Source organism: Saccopteryx bilineata, chromosome 3, assembly GCF_036850765.1.
Source record: "Saccopteryx bilineata isolate mSacBil1 chromosome 3, mSacBil1_pri_phased_curated, whole genome shotgun sequence".
Lineage (NCBI taxonomy): Eukaryota > Metazoa > Chordata > Mammalia > Chiroptera > Emballonuridae > Saccopteryx > Saccopteryx bilineata.
This window is the reverse complement of record NC_089492.1, coordinates 57,256,653-57,281,209: the sequence shown is the minus strand read 5'-3', so window position 1 is coordinate 57,281,209 and position 24,557 is coordinate 57,256,653. Positions and strand designations below refer to the sequence as shown.

At 37.4% G+C, this 24,557-nt stretch overlaps 1 protein-coding gene across 1 annotated transcript in view; it reads left to right on the top strand.

Moving 5' to 3' along the window:
- Window positions 1-24,557, top strand: part of NSMAF (neutral sphingomyelinase activation associated factor) — a 66,367-nt gene that overhangs the window by 1,122 nt on the left and 40,688 nt on the right. Inside the window, exons 2-5 of the mRNA XM_066266178.1 lie at window positions 17,980-18,069; window positions 23,618-23,696; window positions 23,787-23,854; window positions 23,934-23,970. Of these exons, the coding sequence (XP_066122275.1) occupies window positions 17,980-18,069; window positions 23,618-23,696; window positions 23,787-23,854; window positions 23,934-23,970 (274 nt within the window). The remainder of the gene's footprint in view (window positions 1-17,979; window positions 18,070-23,617; window positions 23,697-23,786; window positions 23,855-23,933; window positions 23,971-24,557) is intronic.

Below are 24,557 nucleotides of genomic sequence, written 5' to 3'. Positions count from 1 at the left end.
AACCCGCACAGGGTCCCAGCGTTTGGCCCGGTGCCTCGGGCTTCCAGCCAGGCCGCTCTCGGGTCCGCGACCTCGAGCCTGCACCCGGGTCAGGGGAGGGGACGAGACGTTGATGCCTCACATCGATGGGCCTTTTTTTTCTGCCAACTTGAACTTCAGACGTAGGGAAGATGCCCTACCGGGAGGAAAGCCGCAAAGGAGGCCTCAGTCCGAGAAAAGCCAGAGTTCCCCCCAACCCCCAATGTTTTCTACTAAGAAGGAAACCTTATACGTGTCCTTGAAGGCTTTGCATTAGAACGCTTGGGGGGGGGGGGGCACTGCAGTCCCCACCCGCATTCCGAGAGGGAGTCCAGTCCAGAAGCATTTAGGTCTCAGGGCAGTGCTCTGACAGTTTCTGATCCTCCGTCTCCAGGGGAAGTGTCTTACAAGAAAGCTCACTTCTGCCCCAAGTTACAACTCCCAGTGCTTTTATGATGACCGAAAAACACTTGCTGATCCTTGGGCCTGGGGTTCCAGGTGTCGGAAGGAACTAGGGTTGAATTATTTTACATATATTACTTTAGTTGTGGGAGCTGGTTGGAGTACTGCTGACCTGTCACGTTGTGTGATCAGTGGACACCAAGAAAGCAGCTTATACAAGCAAATACACGTGGACACTTTAAGGGTTGTGTGATCTGGCAGCGTCCACATTTGTTTTATAGACCTGTTTTATGTAGCATCCACTGGGTATGAGAACAAACGTTGGAGACTTTCAGGAGTTAAGATGTTACTTTATTGGCCAGTTTAACCTGCGCAGGGGCGAACTCCCAAGATGTCCGGAGACACCGTGCCCACAAGGAGCTGCAAACGGAAGCCGCACTTGGAGCTTACAGCCAGGCCCTTATATATCCTAAGTGAGCAAGCATAGCACAGAAGCAGATGTGGCAGTTTAGCTATTGGCTAGGGAGGTCACAGGCAGCATAGCAACAGGGGCCGGTTTTAGTTTAGTGGCAAATTTCAAACCTAAATTTCTGATAAGGGTCTCTGACCTTCTTTGTTCTCAGCCTCACAGGAGCCATATCAGCACTTACTGTTCCTTCAATAGTTACACTCTTTGCAACACTCCCTGTTCCTTCAATAGTTACACTCTTTGGCAGTCCCAGTACTCCCTGAATCTAACATTTTATATAGTTGTTGACTACACCTGTTTTGTCCAAACATTCATATCCCTTTCTAATCTCTACTGTTGGCCTGGACAGCATACCCATAGTCTGAAATTTGTTTCCATAGTGTAAAAAGAAGATAAGGCATACCAAAAAAAAACAACCCATCCTGGATATGACTTGTTTTGGCAGAACAGAAAGGTTTGTTTATTCAATAATAACTGGACCACAAAGTACTCAGACTTGTATATGCTCTTCTGACTTCATTTGTAATGATTGTTTCATGTAGAAAGAGCTTGAGTAGAGTCTCTTTGTTCTGTACCGACAATATGCACCAACAATATTAGGACATAATTGTATTCTGTGTTAAATGGATGAATATGCAAATTTACATTGTAAGAACTTTGAAACACTTGAATTGCCATCATGTTCCATGATCTCAGAGTCATTTGTAAGAGTTCCATTGCCTGGTTGATATACAGGAAGACCTGTTTTATTTAGATCTGCCAGTTATTTTGATGACAGTAATTTGTGTTGAATTTGGTTAGCTTATACAGCTCTGCAAATGTCAAACAAGTTTGAACATACATTTCTGAGTATAGTCTGCTTTGTTGGTATCCATTGATCAGAGGGCATGACAGAGTAGCAGTCTCACAACAAAACATTTATTCATCAGGCAGAAGGCAGCAAATGTTCTGAGCACCAATATTCTGAAAAAGTTGGTGCCACATATTTTATATTTATTTGAAGACTACATGCTGACTGCCCAAATACTTTAATGCTGTCTGCACCATGGCTTTGCAACTTCAGGATAGGTAGATTTGAACCAGAGTGATGTCCATAGATTATCAGTTTAATGACAGGAAACTGTCGCACAGTCAGATGTGGGCTAGAATCAAGCAGTCTCTTTTTAAATCTTAGAATTCATTCTGAAGGATGAGAATATTTCAACCAACTCTATTGAGCCATTAATTTAATTTTTTTTTTTTTTTTGCCCAGATTTGCCCTGGCTCAATCCTTTGGTGTCAAGAAATAGCAATTAGCAAAATGATTAATGTGGGTCATTGACTTAGGCACAAGCAAGAGCACTGTTACTTTTCTTGGGACTGTTTCATGAAAGGCCTCACCTCTTCAGAGTTGAGTTCATTGGTCTATCTCATGCTGCTTTAGAGATTTTGGATTTCTACTGCCACCAGATAATGGCTCCTGAAAAGGAGACTTGAAGGTAGTGTTTATTTCTTTTACTGTTAAGTTGGTGCTAGTGCATTTAGAATAAATGATATTTCTACAAAGTAGAAGTGTAGAGACTGGGAGATTCCTGGATTGGTGACTTAGATCAAATGGTGGCAGAAGAAAGTGGATGGATTTTAGATGTTTTTAGGAGGTAGCATTGACAGGTCTTGGTGTCGTAAATTGTGTGTGGGAGGTAATAGAGGAAGAATCCCAGCTTGAGTTGTCAGATGAACAACGAATAATCTTTTAGGATAAGTGTATCCCATGCAATATTTGGTACATATTTATACTGAAACTTTTTTGTAATTTATCTGAAATTCAAATTTAACCATGTGGCCCTGGCCTGTTTGCTCATTGGATAGAGCATCAGTCCAGCATATGGATGTCCTGGGTTTGATTCCAAGTCAGGGCACACAGGAGAAGCGACAATCTACTTATCTCTCTCTCCCTTTTCCCCTACTCTCCTTCTTCTCCTCCTACAGCCAGTGACTCCGTTGGTTCAGGTTTGGCCCTAGGCGCTGAGGATAGCTTGGTGGTCCAAGCATCGACCTCAGATGCTAGAGGTCACTTGTTGATTTGAGCATTGGCTCCAGATAGTATTTGCCAGGTGGATCCCCTTTGGGGTGTGTGCAAGAGTCTGTCTATCCTCTGTCCTGTCACTGAAAAAAAAAATCAACTGGGCATCCTCCATTTTTATTCGCTAAACTCCCAGATTTCTCGTTTGAACAATAGTAATTTGTGCCATTTATTGGTGATGTTTATAAAGAAAGGCTTTGGCAGTTTTCTGTATTAGAAAATGAAGAGACATGTGGCCATTCAAATTAAGTATATTAGTGTCCTGGTTAAGATTTAGATGGCACAAACCATATTGATTTTGCTGGTTTTAAAAAATGTCCTATGCAGATGTTAATGAAGATAAAGGGAAAAGATTTTTAAAATTCACATGTTTTCCTTTGGAATTGTTGGACATGACAGATGTGTATAGTGGGTTATCAGATGAGAATATTCTACAAACTGCTGCTATATATGACATTTCTATTTTAAGAATTAAGAGTGGGATAATTGTTAAATGATTTTTATCTTCACATCTAGAAGTGGTATGGGAGAACTGAAGCTATTATTTTCTTGGGTGATGTAGAAATGTAAATAGTTAAGGCATGTTCCTACTGAGGAGGAGTCACAGTTTTCTCTCTATAATGTCATTTGACAAATTACTTAGCTATGTCTTGTAAACTGCCATTCCAGGATAAAGCATTAGTGGTCGTGTATTCTATATTAGGCACACATACTACATTAACCATTTTATAGACATTTCTTAGACTTCAGCTTTGTGTCACATTCTGTCTGTGTAATTCTCCTGGTTATGCTGATATTAAATTTCTTGGCTGATATTAAATATCTTTTACTTCGTATGTTTATTTTATCCATTGATTCTGCATTCATTATGCTAAAAATAATTGTTAGAGAGTAAAGTGATTTGTTATACTCCTGCTTAATCGTTTATTTCTAAAACTGATCATCCTATTATTTTAATATATAACAAGTGTTGAAAATGGAGATAAATTGCAGAATCAGTACTTAGTCAGGACTGCTATTGATTTGAAAGAAATTATATTACATTGGCTTTTTAATTTTATTTAGATTTATTTCTTAATTTTTTCTGATTGATTTATCAATTACTGAGAGAAGCTCTATGATGCAAACTTTGCCTGGTATTTCTATAAATTTTTGCTATATATTTTCTTCAAGGTACTGTATGTTATTAAGTCTATGTAAGTTTAGAATTGAAATTTTCTTAGTTGAATCTTTCATATATATATATATAATGACTTCTAGTAATGATTTTTTTCTATTTTGGCTGATATTAGTGTAACTATATCAGTTTTCTTTTGCTTATTTGCATTATGTAGAATTTTTTATTCTTTTACTTTCAACTTTTGTGTGTTCATAGGTTTTAGGTATATTTCTTCTCAAGCTTATAGTTGGACTTTTAAATAATTTATTTTGATAATTTTTGACTTGACAAATTAGTCCATTAACATTTATTACTATTACAGATATATTTTGAATTTTTACCTTTTTATTTTGTTCTTTAAATTTGTCTTATTTTTTCTTAGTATGAATTAATTAAGATCCCCACCCACATGTTCTCTTTCATTTCCCTGAAGTATATGGAAGTTATATATTCTGCTTCTGTTTTTCTAGCACTTACCCTTGAAATTTTTACTTTTAAATTTAACTTAAGGTCTGAAACTATTCTCTTTACCCTACTCTCTAATAATATAAGGACCTTGGAGTAGTTAATTCCTGTTGGCCCATCCTAAATTATAACCTGTTATTGGACAGAATTTATACATATCTATATATCTATATCTACATATAGATTTTTTATGTAGATAGACAAAGAGGGGAGATAGACAGACTCCTGCATGCACCCCAACCAGGATCCACCTGGCATTCCCCATCTTTGGCGAATACTCGGCCCAAGTGAACTATCCTCAGTGCCTATGGCAAGGGGAGGAGAGAAAGGGAAAGAAAAACAGATGGTCACTTCCCATGTGTGCCCTGACTGGAGATCGAACCCAGGATGTCCACATGCTGGCCCAATGCTCTATCCATTGAGCAAACCGGCCAGGGCCAATCTCTATTTTAAATCTACAAATTAGACATTATAGTAGTCCCCCCTTACCCATGGGGATAAATTGAACGAACCCCTGTGAATGCCTGAAACTGACAAAGTACTGAATCCTGTATACAGTGGTACTTTGAGATATGAATTTAATTCGTTCTATCGCCGAGCTCATAAGTCAGTCAACTCGTTAGTATATCAAACTGCCGGTACTGGACCCATGTGCCAACGTGCCAACTAGTGGTAGCTTCCCAAATCACGACTCATATCTTGGAATTTCTCTCGGATCTCAAAAAAAATTACAGACCGAGTCACAGCTCGTATCTTAAAAAAAACTCGTATGTTGGTCTGCTCATATCTCAAGGTACCACTGTATACTGTTTTTCCTTTACGTACATACACTTTACATCTTCTCCTTGGCAACTTAGAATTTCCAGCATTACTACTCTTGCACTTTGAGGCCATTATTAAGCAAAATAAGGGTTACCTGAACACTAGCACTGCAATACCACAACAGTTGATGTGATAACCGAGACAGCTCCTAAGTGACTAACGGGTGGGAGAAGTTGGACCAAGGGATGACTCATGTCCTGAGCAGGACCCAGTGGGAAAGCACAAGATTTTATCATGCTACTCAGAACAGTGCCACCATATAAAACGCATGAATTGTTTATTTGTGGAATTTTCCATTTAATATTTTTGGACCATGGTTAATCGCAGGTACTGAAACCACGGAAAGTGAAATTGCTAACAAGAGGGGGGGAGGGGTTACTGTATAATTGTCAGGTTAATGCATATATAGTTTTACTACATATATATATATAGTATGTATACTATATATATATATGTATATATATAGTTTTACATACGTATTTAGTTCAGCATTCTTCTTGTATATCATATCTTCCCTTTGGAACTACTTTCTCTTTCCTGACGAATATCCTTTAGAAGTTATCCTGATGAGGGTTTAATGGTAGTAAACTATATTTGTTTTTGTCTGTCTGAAGATGTCTTCATGTTGTCCTTGTGTTGAAAATTAGTTTTGCTAGATGTATAATTCTCTCAGCATTTTGAAAATTGTACAAGCGAAGGCAAATGGCCAGGGAATATGATTGCTGGAACAACATTCGCTGGAGGAAACTCAACAGAGAAAAGGTTAGTAACAGATGTGCCATGCCCCCTTCACTGCAGCATGTAGCTGCCTGGCAGAGTCAGGCTTCAGACTCCAGGAGAGACCTGGATCCCGTGGAATGACCTGGGGTAGGATACACTGTGATCGAACTTTGGTTCACCATGTCCAGCTCGTAGGATACACTGTGAGCGAACCTTGGTTCACCATGTCCAGCTCAGCTTTTGTGGCTGTGGGTTGGCCTTGCTCTTTTTCTGATTTGACTGGGGACTTTCTAAGGCCTGCACTTGGGTCTGTATGGTGTGGCAGGACAGAGCAGTATTTGTTATCTGTGTTCATGGTTATAGAACCATCAATGCTTTCTCTGGTTTGAGTAAGACACTGAGGTCCTTGCCTTGTGGCTGACCAAGACTATTTCCTTAAACATAAGACCATAGCAAGTTTCCATGTGGCTTTGCAGAAGACCCCCTTCTATTCTGGGAGGCTGGCCTGCAATAAACCTATATTATTTAAGTGTAATTGTACCCTGTAAGTAATGTCTTTGCTCTGGCTGCTTTTAAGATTTCTTTGTAATGTTTTGATGTTTGTCTATATAGAAATTTCTTTCTATTTACCTATCCTGATTGGGGTTCCTGAAGCTGAAACAGTTTGGAAAAATTTGGAGACAAGCCTTTAGCTCTTTGAATACTGCCTTTCCCTTTTCTTTTATCTCATAACCACACTTTTTTATTTTTTTATTTTATTATTATTTTCTTTAGTGAGAGAGCCAGGAAGGGAGAGAGATGAGAAGGATCAACTTGTAGTTGCATCACTTTAGTTGTTCATTGATTGTTTCTTTTATGTGCTGTGAACGGGGGTGGGGGGCTCCAGCCGAGCCAGCAACCTTGGGCTCAAGCCAGTGACCATGGGATCATGTTGATTATCCCGTACTCAGGCCAGTGACACTGTACTGAAGCTGGTAAGCCTGTGTTCAAGCCAGATGAGCCCACACTCAAGTTAGCAACCTTGGAGTTTCAAACCTGGGACCTCAGCTTCCCAGGTCAATGCTCTCTCCACTACGCCTTGACCAGTCAAGCAAACCATTCTTTAATATTTATTTTCCTGTGCTGTGTCGTGGGTTATTTAAATCCATCTTACAATTTACTAATTTTCTCTCCAGTTGTCTAATTCTCTATTGTATTTTTTAAGCTTTAATTTCAGTTATTATATTTTTATATATCTTTTTTTATGTGGGTCATTTATAATTGCCTCATCATCTTTAATAAAAGTCTGTTTTTGTTATATTTTGATGTCCTTATATTCTTTAAACTTACTTGTTGGAATAATCATATACAGAAAATAAGTTATCTGTATCTTTAACAGGTTGGATTGAGTATCTTGTTGTTTGTACTGGCCCTCATTCAGTAATTTTACTTCCTCACTTGTTTTATAATTTTTTTTTTCCTTTTCCACAGAGACAGAACAAGAGTTAGAGAGAGGGATAGATAGGGACAGACAGACAGGAACGGAGAGAGATGAGAAGCATCAATCATTAGTTTTTCGTTGTGGCATCCTAGTTGTTCATTGATTGCTTTCTCATATGTGCCTTGACCGTGGGGCTACAGCAGACTGAGTAACCCCTTGCTCAAGCCAGCGACCCTGGGTCCAAGCTGGTGAGCTTTGCTCAAACCAGATGAGCCCGTGCCCAAGTCTTGAACCTGGGTCCTCTGCATCCCAGTCCGACACTCTGTCCACTGTACCACCTCCTGGTCAGACTGTTTTATAATTCTTGATTGTAGCCTCTTATTCCTTGGGAGTTTTTAAAGGCCTAGATTTAAAGTGATTTTTCCAGGAAGTGTTTGCATTTATTTTTGCTTAGGTGGGGGAGAAGTCACATTGGTTTGTCTTGAGTTTTATTGGGCTCAACAGATAGTGTTAATTCTAGCTCCAAATGTGTGTCAAAGCAGGCTTGTGATGCCATATTCTCAAGGGAGACTTATTTTGCCCCTAGTCTAGAGCCAGGGTCCTACCATCTTCCTTTGGGGAAGGTGTGGTGGGTGGTTTTAATTTCCATCCTCAAAGGGTGATGATACCTTCATGGATCCTAGCTTTTCTAAATATAATAGCTGTCCCCTTCCCCATCCTCTCAGGGAGCATGGCCCTTCTCAATTCGGGCTCTGCACTACTCAGATTGGGCAAAGACCCCGGGGAAAGGACTGCTGCAGTGCTCGCTAACTTCTTTGTTTCTCTCTTCTAAGATTTTTCTTTACTTTTTCATCACCTCAGCCCGGCATTTGAATACTTTTAAGTATTTTATTCAGCAATATTGGAGAAACTGTACAGAGATTGCTTTCTGGACATCTAATCTGCCAACTGGAAAGAAATCCCTGATAATTCTTTAAGCACAGGTTCATTTTATAAGTCTCTAAACACAGTGGTTTGAGAAGGGACTTTTGAGGTAATCTAGTCTATATCTCCCTCCCCTCTCTTTAATAGTTGAGGTCTAAGTAAGTAAAATGATTTGATTAAAAGTCCAGCCTGACCAGGTGGTAGCTCCGTGGATAGAGCATCGGACTGGGATGCGAAGGACCCAGGTTCAAAATCCTGAGGTCGCCAGCTTGAGCATGGACTCATCTGGTTTGAGCAAGGCTCACTAGCTTGAGCCCAATGTTGCTGGCTTAAGCAAGGGGTCACTTGGTCTGCTATAGCCCCCGCCCCGCCCCGGTCAAGGCACATATGAGAAAGCAATCAGTGAATGACTAAGTAACATCAATGAAAAATTGATGTTTCTCATCTCTCTTTCTTCCTGTCTGTCCCTATCTGTCCCTCTCTCTGTCTCTCTCTGTTTCTGTCACACACACACACAAAAAAGTCCAACAGCCAAGTTGTGACTGAACTAAGGCTAAAATTAATGTTTTCTGATCCAAATCCAGCCCCTTTCCACCATAACAGGGTGATGCTTCTGTCTTAAATACTAAGCCAGTACTTACTTTTATGGTATCTCAGAAATTTAGAATGATTCAGGAATGATTGGAAGCCTGGATTATATAGTACTAGAACCTGTTACTCCAGGTGTGATTGGCAGGCCAGCAGCATCAGCATGTCCTGGGAGCTTGTTAGAAATGCACAGTCTCAGGCTCCTCTCCAGAGCTACTACATCCAAATCTGCAAAATCCCCAGATGGTTTGAGAAGCAATGTTCTTGGTAAGAGTAATTAAGCATTTATCTTTGTTGTTGTTGTTGTTTGCTGTTTTCTTTCCTTCATAATACACTTCCATCTTCATTTTAATGGTATCGAGAAGGCTCATGAAAACATTCTTCCCAGGGCTATATCCTTGATGAGGATATTGAAAGTCTTGGAGAGCATGGGGGATAGTTGTACCATTTAATCCAGGGGTCAGGAACCTTTTTGGCTGAGAGAACCATGAATGCCACATATTTTAAAATGTAATTCCATGAGAGCCATACAACGATCCATGTACGTTATGCATTATCCAATAAAAATTTGGTGTTGTCCCGGAGGACAGCTGTGATTGGTTCCAGCCACCAGCAACCATGAACATGAGCGATAGGAAATGAATGGATTGTAATACATGAGAATGTTTTACATTTTTAATGTTATTTATTTTATTAAAGAGCCATATGCAGCCATCAAAAGAGCCACATCTGACTCGCGAGCCATAGGTTCCCGACCCTTGATTTAGTCTATAGAGAGTTGAGACTTGAAAATGGAAACATGGCTTTATGGATGGATGGTGTCAGTAAAAGTGATTTTGATGTCTGAAATGTCTTGGCCAGGAAGTAACTGCATCTCACATCAGCAGAGGAGAATGTAATTTCCTAGAGGCTGCCCCAGTGGTAGAGAGAGCTTTAAACTTACTACCAAGCAAAGGGTCAAAGGGCCAGATGAAATAGTGAAATTCAATGCACTAGAGAACAGCAGGCATGTGATGAAATGCTAGTCCTGAGGAGGAAGGGCCAGTAATTTACTTGAGAAAACAATTGGTTCACAGCTAGAAATAATAGTCACTCAGATTGGCACTGTGCAAATGTGTAAAACATGGATAATAAAACAAGTGGAATTTTATTACAAACGAGGTTTAATGAATGTTTTAGGTATCACTGAACCTTGTGAGGATGGGACTAAAGATTGGAATCTAGTGCTGAAAAGCCACAGACCTATTCAAAAGGGAAGATCTGTTAGGTGGTGAGGCAGTAGGCTCTGAATGTCACGAAGACATGACTGCTGGGGATCCATCAACCAGAGTGGGGAAACCAGAGAACTTACCGGAAAGAGGAACAGAGGTAATGTAATTGCATTCATTTGTTACCACCCCTAGTGGGTAGAAAAAATGGTGGATATGTACCTGATGTAGATTGAAAGTAGGAAGTGGTAATACAAAACATGACAGGAGACCTAACTTAGTCAATGCTTAGTGAGATATAGTTACAGTTCCTTGACTTCCCTTGTTGAAGTTTTAATTTATCTTAAGGCAGTGAATTTGAGAACTGAAGGAAATTCTGAATATTAAAGAGAAATTAACCAAGTAACAATGGTAGAAACCTTGTAAAAAAAAAGGTAGTCATTTCCAGTTACTTGTTGAAGCCCAAGGATAGTAAGGAAGAATCTGTCATACATAGAGTCTAGATTTTTCAGAAGGCAGTTATTGAAGGTTACAAGGAAATCAGAAAGATAGGTTTTATTACTGGACAGTTTTAGAAAGGATATTGACCCAGGAAGTTTGTGAAACTATCAAAAATATAATTCAGAACATCCAGTTCACATGGCATTTGGTGAAAAGTTAGAAAATAAACTGAGACAAGGAAAAAAACATAGAATGGTTGTGCGGGTACTATTCCTCTGAGATTACTATATATATATATATATATATATATATATATATACACACACACACACACACACACACTATATATATATAAGTAAAGCAAGAAGAACAACAGACAAGGACAGGTTATGAGATGTCACAGACTTGCACAGTTAGCATCAAAAAACTTACTGAGGAAAATAAACTTAAAACCCCAAATGAGTGGTGGTTTTAGTAAATGCTGTAGATTAAAACAATTTTTAAAGTCTGAAGTTGTGTTCAAAAGTTGGCTGCTGCCTAGGGCCCAGCCTACTAGTGTAAACTTGATTGATGACAGAGAAATTGGCTTTTGTTTTGTATCTGTTAATGATACTGACCATCAGACTGAAAGTGACAGATGAACTTTCATAAAATAGGAGAAGATTCAGAGGGCAGCCCTGATCTTGTGCCTCCTGGCATAAACTCCTGGGAGAGTGAGTTTAGAATTGCCAAATTGTTTCAGTGTTCTTGGAACTTTGAAAAGTGCAGAAAGAACATTTGTGCATAAGTAGGTTTAGTGCTAGTTCTAGATCAGACATATTATTTATATATCTCTAGAAGTCATCAATTCACTATGAAGTCTTGTCATGCTAATTTGATCTCTTTCACAGAGTTCTGACTGGTAGGTCCGGAAAAATGCAGTAGATTTAGTTCATCTGAATTTTGGCAGAGAATGAAATTTGGTTTTGTAATGCCTTAATAGCAGATTTGAGAAAGAAGAAATTAGGTGGAGTAATACTTGTTTGAATGACTCTGGTCAGGGGTTGCTGTCACATGTGACTGGAGGAATGTTTCTAATGGTGGGTCATAGGACTGTGTCTTTACCCTAAGCATTTTTCTTAAGTTCCTCCTTGTTTCAGAGCCCATCTTAAGAAACTTACAAAAACTGCCCAATTTAGTTAAACTGACTCTTTAGGTGGGGGCATGACAGTCTAGCTTGATGGTTTCCAACCTTTTTCATTTGGGAACTGGTGAAAAGAGGAGAATTACTTTGGAGACCTCAAAGGCAGAAATCAACTGAGTGTAAGTGAATTCGACTAAGATCATTGGGTCTATAGTCATCATATAACATCAGGGTTGTTAACTCTTTTGCTAACCAGCACAAAATTTCTGGTGGACCAGTCTGCAGACTGGTGGTTGAAAAATACTGGTCTAGCTTAATCCTAGGTTAATGTTTTGTTATTCCGAGTAGAAATGGCAAGTGTACTTTCTCCCAGTGAGCCCATGTCACCATCTCCTCAACACAGTGGAACCTGTTTTACATCTCTGATCTAGAGGAGTGATTTGACTAGCAAAATCTGGTTCTATAATGAATACTCTTCATTAACAGAGTATTGAATAATGGTGAGTGGCCGTGAATGCAAGGTTACTCTGAGGGCTACCTAAAATAAACTAATTTTATGTTTTTGGTTAAGTGTTGAACACTACGCTTTAAAATTTAGGTGACATGAGAATGGGACAGCATCTGTTAGGAAAGTTAAGCTGCTGAATGAGTAAATTTATCTAAAGAAATGCCACTATACCTCTGTAAAGATGGAATAAACTAAGGAATACCTAGGGGCAGGGCCAAGACTCTCCTAAAGAATTTATAGTCTGATATAATACTAATGAAAGATCATAAAATAATAAAAGGGATTAAAATTTTAAATCATGGAATTTTTAATGCATAGAATGTAGTTTGAAATTCATTGTTCAAAATAGCATGAAGGGTGCTTGGGGGGAGGTAGAAGATAAAGGGGGATAAATGGTAATGGAAGGAGACTTGACTTGGGGTGGTGAACACACGATACAATTTACAGATGAGGTGTTAAAGGATTGTATACTGGAGCCCTGGCCAGTTGGCTCAGCAGTAGAGCATCTATCCAGCGTGTGGAAGTCCCTGGTTTGATTCCCGGCCAGGGCACACAGGAGGAGTGCCCATCTGCTTCTCCACCCCTCCCCCTCTCCTTCCTCTCTCTCTCTTCCCCTCCTGCAGCCAAGGCTCCATTGGAGAAAAAGTTGGCCCGAGCACTGAGGACAGCACCATGACCTCTGCCTCAGGCACTAGAATGGCTCTGGCCAAAAAGGAGTAACACCCCAGATGGGCAGAGCATCGCCCCCTGGTGGGCATGCCGGATGGATCCTGGTCAGGTGCACGCAGGAGTCTGTCTGTCTGCCTCCCACTTCTAACTTCTGGAGAAAAAAAAGAGTTGTATATTGGAAACCTATATAATTTTATTAGTCAATATCACCCCAATAAATTCAATAAAAAAACAAACTAGCATGAATCTATTAACAAATCATAATTTTTATATGGAATAATTTTAAAACAGATATAACTGAACACTTCAATAAAAAGAAGAAATAGCATGACCTGGTGGTGGTGCAGTGAATAGAGTATGGACATGGGATGCTGAGGACCCAGGTTCAAAAGCCCAAGGCTGCAGGCTTGAGTGAGAGCTCACCAGCTTGAGTGCAGGGTCACCAGCTTGAGCATGGGATCATTAACATGATCCCATGGTCTCTGGCTTGAGTCCAAGGTTGCTGGCTTGAGCAAGGGGTCACTGACTTAGCTGGATCCCCCTGGTCAAGGCACCAAGGCACAGATGAGAAGCAATCAATTAACAACTAAACTGACACAACTACTAGTTGATGCTTCTCATCACCTCTTTCCTGTCTGTCTCTCTCTCAAAAAAAAAAAAAAAAAAGAAAGAAAGAAAGAGTAAAAATAGTCAGAAAAGTTCCTTCATTCTTTAATTTTGAATAATATGATTTGGTTTTATATCTTCATTGTGTCTTTTACATTTCTTAAAAAATATGTATATTGGTAAATTAAAGAAGATATAATTCATTTACCAAAATAATGAGCTAAATTCTACAATAGTTCATATAATTATATCTTTATTGTGGTAAAAATCATATACAAAGATTTACCATTTTAACCATTTTAAGTCTATAGTATAGAAGTGTTAAGTATGGTCACTTTGTGCAACAGATCTCTAGAACTGTTTCATCTTGCAAAACTGAAACTCTGTACCCACTGAACAACAGCTCCGCTTTTCCCCCTACCTCCAGCTCCTGGCAAGCATTTATCTTCTTTAAGAGTTCAACCACTGTAAATGCTTCATATAAATGGAATCATGTGGTATTTGTCTTTTTGTGATTGGCTAATTTTACTTAGCATGATGCCATCAAGATTCATGTATGTCATAGCATAGGACAGAATTCCTTCCTTTTAACGGTTGAATAATAGTTTATGTAGATACAACATTGTCTTTATCCATTTATCTGTCAATAGACATTTAGACATTTAGGCTGCTTCCACAATTTGGCTACTGTAATGTTGCAATGAACATGGATATGCAAATACCAGTTTCAGATCCCGTTTTCATTTCTTTTGGGTGTATTCCTAGAATTGGGACTGATGGATCATATAGTAGCTCTATTTTTCTATTTTTTTTTTTTTGAGGAACCTCTATACTGTTTTCCATTGTAGGTGCACCATTTTACAATCCCAGTAAGTGGTGCACAATGGTTCCAATTTCTCTGCATCCTTGTCTACAGTTGTTAATTTCTGTTTTGTTTTTTATTTTTAATAGCATGTGAGGTGATATATCATTATAGTATTGATTTGCATTTTCCTGATGATAGTGATGTTGAGCATCTTTTCGTATACTTTTTGGTCATTTGTGTATCTTTTTTAAAGAAGTGTCTACTTACCATGTAGTTTACTCCATAAGACACACCTGACCATAAGACGCACCTAGGGTTTTAAGGAGGAAAATAAGAAAAAAAAAATTCTGAACCAAATGGTGTGTTAAAATATTTAATAAAATATACCACAATAATATTTCAACAGTGTAAACTCAACAGCAGTATTAACAACCATTAGCACTGTTATTAACAAATGAGAAGAGACTTTAATGTTCAAATACTCTTCTAGTTGTCTGGGAACCCACAGCAGCTAAAAAAATGAGCATTCGCTCCATAAGATGCACAGGTATTTCCCCTCCACTTTTGGGGAAAAGTGCATCTTAAGGAGCAAAAAATACGGGTAAGTCCTTCACCCATTTTTTTAATTGGGTTAAATTTTGTGTTGTGTTGTAAAGTTCTGTATATAATCTAGGTATTAACTTTTTATCAGATATATGGTTTGCAAATATTTTCTCCATTTCTATAGGTTGCCTTCTGTGGATTGTTTGTTTGTTTTGCTAAACAGAAGTTTTTAAGTTTGCTATAGTCCCATGTTTATTTTACTTGTGTTACCTGTGCTATTGGTATAGTATTCAAGAAATCATTGTCAAATCTAATGTCATGAAGCTTTCCCCCTATGTCTTCTTCTAGGCGTTTTATAGTTTCAGGTCTTACATTTAAGTTAATTCTTGTATATGGTAAAAAGTAACGGTCTGACTTCATTCTTTTGAATGTGGATATTCAGTTTTCCTAACACCACTTGTTGAACAGTCTATCCTTTCCCCATTATGTGCCCTTGGAACACTTGTTGAAGATCATTTAACTTCATGTGTGAGGGTTTGTTTCTGAGCTCTTTATTCTGTTACATTCGTATGTTTGTCTGTCTTTATGCCACTACCACACTTGTTTTGAAACTGTAGCTTTGCAATATGTTTTAAAATCAGAAACTATGATGCTTCCAACTTTGCTTTCTCAATTGTTTTGTCTATTTGATTACATATGATTTTAGGGTGTTTTTTTTTACTTCTGCAATAAATGCTATTGAGATTTTGATAAGGGATTGCATTAAATCTATAGATTGCTTTGGTTAATATGTACATTTTAATAATATTAAGTGTAGGATTATATTTTAATAATTATATGGAAAAGCTGGTTGTCTGGGAAGGGTATTTGCATTCAAAGCAATAAAATTATGCCATTGTCTTATTAAAGAATACTTATTTTATTTTATTCTCTCTAAGAGGGAGAGTGAGGAGATAAAGAGAGAGAAGGAAGGGTTGCATAGTTCCAGCCCAAGCGAAGGGTTTCAAGTTATTAAGATACAAACTAAAATTAAGGGGCAAGGCATCTCTGAATTGTACCTTCCTGGAAATTATCTGATGTATACAGGGACTGCTCCTAGCAATCCTAACTCTTGTGATTATATTGAAATTCAGAATAAGTATTAATAGTGAGCATTTTACATTGAGCTTTGGCAGGTTAGCCTATGATTAATTTTTGTTCATGGATTTTAAAATGTAGAACAAGCCAATACAAATTGCTTATTAGGATGGTAATCTGGTTTCTGCTCTCATTATATGATATTTATGAGTTCTTCCTTTCTTTCTTTCCTTCTTCCTTCCTTCCTTCCTTCCTTCCTTCCTTCCTTCCTTCCTTCCTTCCTTCCTTCCTTCCTTCCTTTCTTTTTTTCCTTTTCTTTGGCTCAGATTTTTTTAATGAGTAATACTTTATTTCATAGATATAATTTCTTCTTTGTAAGGATATTAATTATAGTCTTTTAACCTTTATTCCTCTGCATTGTCTCTAGTCCTTCGAGTTGTGTTGTTCTGCTTGTTTTGGTCTAGTTCTTTCGTGTTAGAGGCTGGTAATCTTAAGTTGTCCATTTATATTAAGTGTGAAGTGTACAGTTCTCTGTCACAGTGGGCAGGCCATTTCTGTTGGGCTTCTCTATGGGATGATGTTGTAGAGACCTGGCCCTTTGAAAAATCCATAGTTTTCTTCTCTATTTTTTCCAGAAATAATCTGACAGACCTCTGTTGGGAGCGGTACAGGTCTTTCTGCTTTCTACTTAGTCACACTCTTTTCCTCCATAGTGCTGCCCTACCATGTGTGTGATGTCTAGTTTGGAGCCTCTTTTTCAGTTTTTATATAGAAAAACGATGTGCCAGAGTGAGATCGAGATGACCATCAGGAGTGGAATCCAGGCTATTAACTTCATTCAGCATTCACTCATCCACCCCATGCTTCATCCCTGCCTTCTTGGACCGATCCCTGCAACTTTGGACTTGTGACTGGAAGTCCTGTGACTTGTGTGGGTTTTCTCTACAGTGGTACCTTCCCTGGAGGCATCTGCCACTCTGGTTTTAGATTACTCCCCAGTCCTCCCATCAGTCAGCTTTCCATCTCTTACACATTTGTTAATACCTCTCATCTGCTTTACGGTTTAAAAATATTTTTGTTCCCTCTTTAGTGGTATTTCCCGAGGGAGCAGAAATATATATATGTTTAATCTACCACATTTAATCTAAGCACCTTCCTTCATCACACACCGGAACTTTAAGATCTATGTCAAGTGCCACTCTTTTCATGAAAGCTTTTCCGTGTAACTCTAGATGCTGTTGATATTTCCTGCTTCCTATCATAAAATAAATAAAACACTCATTTGCAGTTCTTTGTCATGTATCTGTTTCTGTGGCCATACAACTAAATTTACACTTTTTATTATTACTTTATTTTGTTTCTAAAAGTTTAAAGCACTTGAAACTTTGAAAAGAACTAAAGTTGAATCCCATTCAGTTCAGTTTATTTATCTTTTAAACATACATTTTTCTTAAACTATGAAGAAAATTTATGTATTTTAAAAATACATTGTATACAAACATTAGCTTGGTTATTACAGGGGGTATTGTGGGAGTAGCAAGATAAACTCCTCTGTGAGACTTGACGTGGGAGGGGTTATGTGTGGTGGGAAGGAAAGGGGGAGTCTGGTGTCTCAGGGGAAACAGGGTCAAACTACCACAGGCAGGAAAGCTCCCAGCTTGTTCAGGCAAGAATAAATTTTATTTCATGAAATTTTGATGTTTTGAAAAGAAATAATAAATCTGCCTGGTAAGCAATTTTATGCAAGTATGTATGTATGTTAGTATGTATTTTTGGCACAGCCACCTGGCACAGTCTCCTCCCCACTGCATAGAGAGGGGTGCCTGGCATAGAATATACACTTAATAAGCATTTGTTAATTTAATGAACAGGAAAGAATTTTGGGAATCAATGCTTTATATATTCTTTCTTTTTAAAAAATAAACGAAGTATTTCTCTCTCAAAATTTAGATTTTCCTTGCTCCTGCTTAACTTAGAGGAATACTACTTTGAACAGCATACAGCGCATCATATTCAGCGTAAGGGCAGTCAGAATGAAAGGTAAGGAAGACTTTTGGATCTCTGTGAACTAGCAAATATTTCTGTTGTCTGATATTTTAAAAATTTAGTATACGTCATAATAGGTTCTTTTTTTCATTTTTTTGTATTGAGAAAGTAATGAGAAGATGGGGATTTATAAGTTGCTGTCATACTTCAAATATTTTCCAAAGCTAAGAATTGATGTGTACTAACTCCTTCAAACTTGTGTCTCGGATTGATCAGCTGGTTAGGACTCTGATTCATTTCATCACTTTTTTCTTGCATTCCTTTTATACTGACACTCTCAGTTATTTGGGTTATGGTGGTATAAAAACCAGTACTTTCAATTTGAACTAGAAGCAAAATTTTCTCTATATTTTAATGACTGCTACTTATTACTATGAAATCATGTTCTGTTTCTTTTGTCATACCTTTTGAAAGCTATGTACAAAAGTATACAATGAAGTTTTTTATTTAAAATGCCAGTTTGGGCCTGACCAGGCAGTGGCGCAGTGGATAGAGCACTGGATTGGGATGTGGAGGACCCAGTTTGGAAACTCTGAGGTTGCCAGCTTGAGAGCAGGCTCACCAGCTTGAGCGCAGGTCGGTGGCTTGAGCGTGGGATCATAGACATCACCCCATGGTCACTGGCTTGAGCCCAAAGGTTGCTGGCTTGAAGCCCAAGGTCACTGGCTTGAGCCCAAAGGTTGCTGGCTTAAAGCCCAAGGTCACTGGCTTGAGCCCAAGGTTTCCGGCTTGAGTGTGGGATCTTAGACATCACCCCATGGTCACTGGCTTGAGCCCAAAGGTTGCTGGCTTGAAGCCCAAAGCTCACTGGCTTGAAGCCCAAGGTTACTGGCTTGAGCCCAAGGTCACTGGCTTGAGCAAGGAGTCACTCACTCTGCTGTAGCCCCTCAGTCAAGGTACATATGGGGAAGCAATCAATGAACAACTAAGGAGCTGCAGTGAAGGATTGTTGTTTCTCATCATCTCTCTCCCTTCCTTTCTGTCCTATCTGTTCTTCCCTCTGTCTCTCTGTCACCAAAAAAAAAAAAAAAAAAAGATGCCAACTTGGAATTAACTAACATGAAAGTTGTTCCAGAAAAAATGTTTCTGCTGCCTGACATGTGGTGGCGTAGTGGATAAAGCATCGACCTGGAAATGCTGAGATCGCCAGTTCGAAACCCTGGGCTTGCCTGGTCAAGGCACATATGGGAGTTGATGCTTCCAGCTCCTCCCCCCTGTCTCTCTCTCTGTCTCTCTCTCTCTCTCTCTCCCTCTCTTCTCTCTAAAATGAATAAATAAAATAAAAATTAAAAAAAAATGTTTCTGCTAATGATTTCCCTTTGGAATGTTACTTAACAACTATATGCCACAACTTCAACATGCTTTGATGTTAAACACATGAATTTTTAGTGTGTTTCAGAATTTATTCTGAAAGGATCAAAGCCATGTAGCATTTGTTTAAATACAAGCCAAAGTGAAAATGACTTAGCTTTTTGTTTGGGACCTTAGGACATATCTTTCCTTAGCATTCAATCAAATTAAACAATTATTATTCCTTGAAAGCAGCACCTTGCTTCTTGCCCCGGAATTTAGCTCATATTCTTTTCTCTAACTTCATGCCTTCTTTTTTTTTCTAACACTCCTGTGTCTTATATCATATTAATGGCTTGCTTAAAATTAAATATATTTGTTTATTATTAAAATATAAATATAAGCTAGCAAACTGAAACCTAGTTTTATCATTTCAAAGTTGTCACTAGGGTAAAAGGGTACAACCCCATAGAAGTGACTTCGGTAATATCTAGCACAATTGCATGTGCATTAACCCACTTGACCTAGAAGCAATGCTGCTTCTAGGAAACAATATATACTGGAAAAAATATAAACGGACATATGTACAAATTAAATATACACTGGAAAAAATATAAATGGACATATGTACAAATTTATACATTATAGCGCTATTTGGGAACAATCCAATAGGGAACTGATTGAATAAACCATGAAATGCTTATACAGTAGAGTACCAGCGAGGGAATGAGGAAGTTCTATATTGCATTGGAGTGATGAGCGTATATTAAGTGCAAAGCATAAGAGGCAGAATACTGGGTATTGTATGCTATCTTTCATATGAGAAAGAGGGGAATAACTTTTTGGTTATATTTTTAAAATTTAAAAACTTTTTAAATTCTGTATTTTAAAAAGCATACACTAAAAGCTAATGGAAATGGTTATCTGTAACTAGGAGGGGGGGATCAAGGCAGTAATACGGAGATGACAACTAGACTTCTCTGGATGCACCTTATTTTATAACCTTGGTTTTTGAGGCATAGAGATAGTCTTTATACATTTGATACAAAATTAAATTTCAAGAGAAATAATAAATTCTAAAAATTAAAAAGAAAATGAAACAAATGAACTTAACTGTATATAAAGTTGGCGGGTTGACCTCAGGGAACAATTGTTTTAATAAACTTCACAGCATAATAATTTGACGTGTCTCTGGTAAGATATATCCAAAGTTGGAAATGAATTGTAAAAAAGTTGTGGACTATTTTAGTAAAAATATTATTGTTAATAATTTTGATGTTATTTTGAAACTGTTTTATGCACACCTTCATATAGATTTATATAGTTAAATAAAGCAAGTGAGTAATATGTTAATGCCAATATCTAGATTTTCAGAACAAAGGAGATGCAAATCTAATATTAAAGGAGTTAAGTAGAAACCTTGTAATTTTACATTTGAATTGGAAATACGTGTATTCATTTACTTTTCTTTTAAAAGGAGATATTTTCTAGCTCTTTCCTCTAAAAAGGCCTAGAAACAACTCGGTAGCAATGAGCTCAGAGATTATGCTCTCTGAGTACTTCTTCCTACTAAGAGGAATGATAGCTCTTTAGAAAAGTGGCTGAGTCTGTCTGGGGCAGAAAAGGTATGAGATGAGCCTGGAGCATCTTGTCATACTGGCAAGTAAGGAAGGTATCAGGAACTACTGAACTTTGAATCGAAAGTACACAAAGGTCAACTTGAAGAGTAGAGCAAAATACTGGGACAAATTGAGCATGAAAATATAATAATGACTGCAATGGATTAAAATATATTAGAACTGTTAAAATCTATCAGTTCATAATGATATATATATATATATATATATATATATATATTGCTTTTGAAGAATATTAGGAGGCCAACTCATTTTTCTGAAACTATCCAGTAAAGAATTAAGCAATTTTTCTGTTTCCCATCTACAAATTATTCTTCAGGGTAACCAAATCATAGATAAGTCAAGTTACTATTTGTTAAGAATTTCTAGATAATAAACACAGCAGAATGATCAAAATTTCAATCCCTAATGAATAATGGATATACATTCTTTATGTAGATGCAAATTACAGAACTTGGGTAAAATCTGGCCAGCCACTTATTTCATAAAATTTTATTGGGACACCCACACTCATTTGTTCATGTATTGTGTGTGGTTGCTTTCCTGCTACAACAGCAGCATTGAATGGTTGTGACAGAGAACATATGGCCTGCAAAGTCAGAAATATTTACTATCTGGCTCTTCACAGAAAACGTTTGCTAACCCCTGATATAGACAGAATTTTCAATGACAGCTAAACCAACAGGTGAAAAGCTGCTGAGAAATTTTATAATGGACATATCACGGTTGACACCACCCATAGCCACTGGTGCCTCCAGATAGGAAGGAAGCACATGAGCACTGCCTCTGAAGCACTCTTGCCAGAAGTGCAAACCCGAATCTGGTCAGGTCTTTGAATTTTGCCATTTATTTAAAGGAAATAGCATAGAGGAAAACCAGAGATGTAGTCAGCAAAATTCATAATGTGGGAAAATGAAAGCTGTTTTAGATTAAGAGATATAAGAGACATTATCAACTAAATATAATATGGACTTCAGGGTTTGACTTGAACAAACCAACTATTAAAACACATTTAGGGAATAAAAAAATTGAACACTGATTATATACTTGATGATATTAAGGAATTATTATTTTTTTAGGTGTGATCATGATAGGCCATTTATTTAATGAGTCTATCTTTCATATTTATTTATGGATGAAGTGTATGATGTGTGGAATCTTCCCTGTAATCCAGTGGTTATATACAAAACAATGGCCACATGTTAACAGTTGCAGAAGCTAGGTGATTGATACTTATGAATTTTCTATTGTCTGTTAGTATGCTAAGAAATTTTCATAAAAGTACTTTTCTTAAGTTATTATTAGATAATTTAGGGTATTAGAAAAATAAATGCAGTTAATAGCATGGAAAAATGGAGTGAAATCAACAATGTAAAAAGTCCTTTGAGGAAGAAGAATTGCAAACTAAACCATAAACTTTCAGCATGATGAGTCTTCTCATCCATTAAATATATACATACTGAGCACTGAAAGTGGAAAACTAAAGAAATATTTCCCGTCCACAAAAGAACAGGGAGTGTTACTCTGGTGATGGTAGGAGGAAGGACAGGTGTAGGGAGGCAGTACTCAGATTTTAAGAGTATATTTTTAGTGTGTTTTTTCTTTTTAGATACTGTAAGTTTCCAACCAATAGATTATTTAAACTATATAGAGATGCAGATATAAATCCAAGAAGTGGAATTAAAAATACTAAATCTAACATTTGAATTGATAGTCTTTGAAATTGCTTATCATTATGGGACAGATTTTTCTCCTGAATTCTTATATACCCCAAACCACTGTTAAGAGCATTTTATATGCTGAGTTCAAACTCTGTTTATTTTTCCATTGTGATAAGTTAAGAAAACAACCTCTTACATAGTCAATTGTAGATATTTTATATTGCCTTCTGAATACGGTATTTTCCCATGTATAAGATGCACCTTTTTCAAAAAATTTGGAGTCTAAAAATTAGGCATATCTTATACAGTGGTTGTAGAAGTGTGGCATTTCAAATACCATAGATGAAACTGAGGACGAGGCAATATATGAAGACAGTGAATTGTCATCAGACACAGATGAGGACAAGCTAATGGATGGGAGTTTTGACAGTGATGAGGAGTTGTATGAATTTTATGATGAATAAAACTTAAGTTCAATAACTTAATGCAATACACTTTTTTTTTTTTTTCAAATTTTGGGCCCCAAAATTAAGGTGCGTCTTATACATGGGGAAATACGGTAGTTCTTTCAGTTATAGGGCATTAAAAGTCAAAAAGATGTACTGGAGATAGGATAGAATCAATGTTTCTTGAGGATCAGTTTTCTGATCCCTAGTTTCCCTTTCAGTGTAGTTGTGAATACCAAATGAAATAATACTAATGAAATGCATGGGACAGTGCTCACTATATGAAACCATATTACAATATATGCAGATTTTGTTAACCTCCAGGTGATATGCAGAATTGTTTTGCTATATTTTCCAACCTTTCATCCCCTTCTCTTAATTCTGTTGTTGATCTTTTTTTAGTTGGTGTTTTAGTCATCTACTTTCTAGTTAAAGTGTATTAGGATTCTTCTGCTGTGACTTTTGTTAATGTTCATTAATAATTCTCCTTTTGTACTTTGATCTCTAGGAGAATCAGAGGCTCCTTAAAAATATGTTCAAAATCAGTTATTTTTGAACCGGATGCAATATCCCAGCCCATCATTAAGGTAAATGCTCTGTAAAAATAGAGTCATTTCTATTATTTGTATCTCTTTTACTTTTGCTTATTTTTCTATTTCTCTCTCAATTTTATCTAGATTCCTTTGAGGGATTGTATAAACATAGGAAAATATGGAGAAAACGGAGCCAATAGATGCTTTGCAAAGTATGTCATTATAATAACTGTTTAAATTTACTTCTACCAAAATATTATATATGTTTAATAACTTTTATCTGCCTTTTAGGACAAAATCGGGGGGGATTTCACTCATTTTCAGTCAGGTAAGTCTCACATAGTAAACATTTTGTCCTAACCTGGATAAACATTGTGTGTGTTATGTGTGTGTGTTTGTATTTACGCATGATTCAATTATTTGTAGGAATCTCAAATTAAGGCCATTAGAATAGACATTTCAATCCTTTAAAACAATTTAATCATTGAGAAATGTACTTTTAAAAGAGATGTGATTCCCAGTGAGACCCCTAATGTTTATTTAGTGTGTGACACCTGCAGTCTTGTGGTTTCATCTTTAGGAGCCTTGGCCATGGCGAGGGTTGAGATAGAAGGGCAGTGTCTCCTGTGTCCTCCTCGTCATTTAGAAGGTGGGAGGCCAGCAGCATGCCACTTAAATGGATCTCAGCTTGACTCGTGGTGACAACCACGGCTGCGACTCAGGATGTATAGGCTTGTGTATGATTATGACACTTGAGGTAGTGACTTCATTCCTTCAAGATTTACTTGGTATACATTTATGTATCCAGTACTGTGCTTAATACTGGCAATGCAGAGATAAACTAAAACATGTGTTGTTGGTTTTTTTCTGTGATATACTTAACTTGTAGATTTTGGAAAAATTGTAAATAAGGAG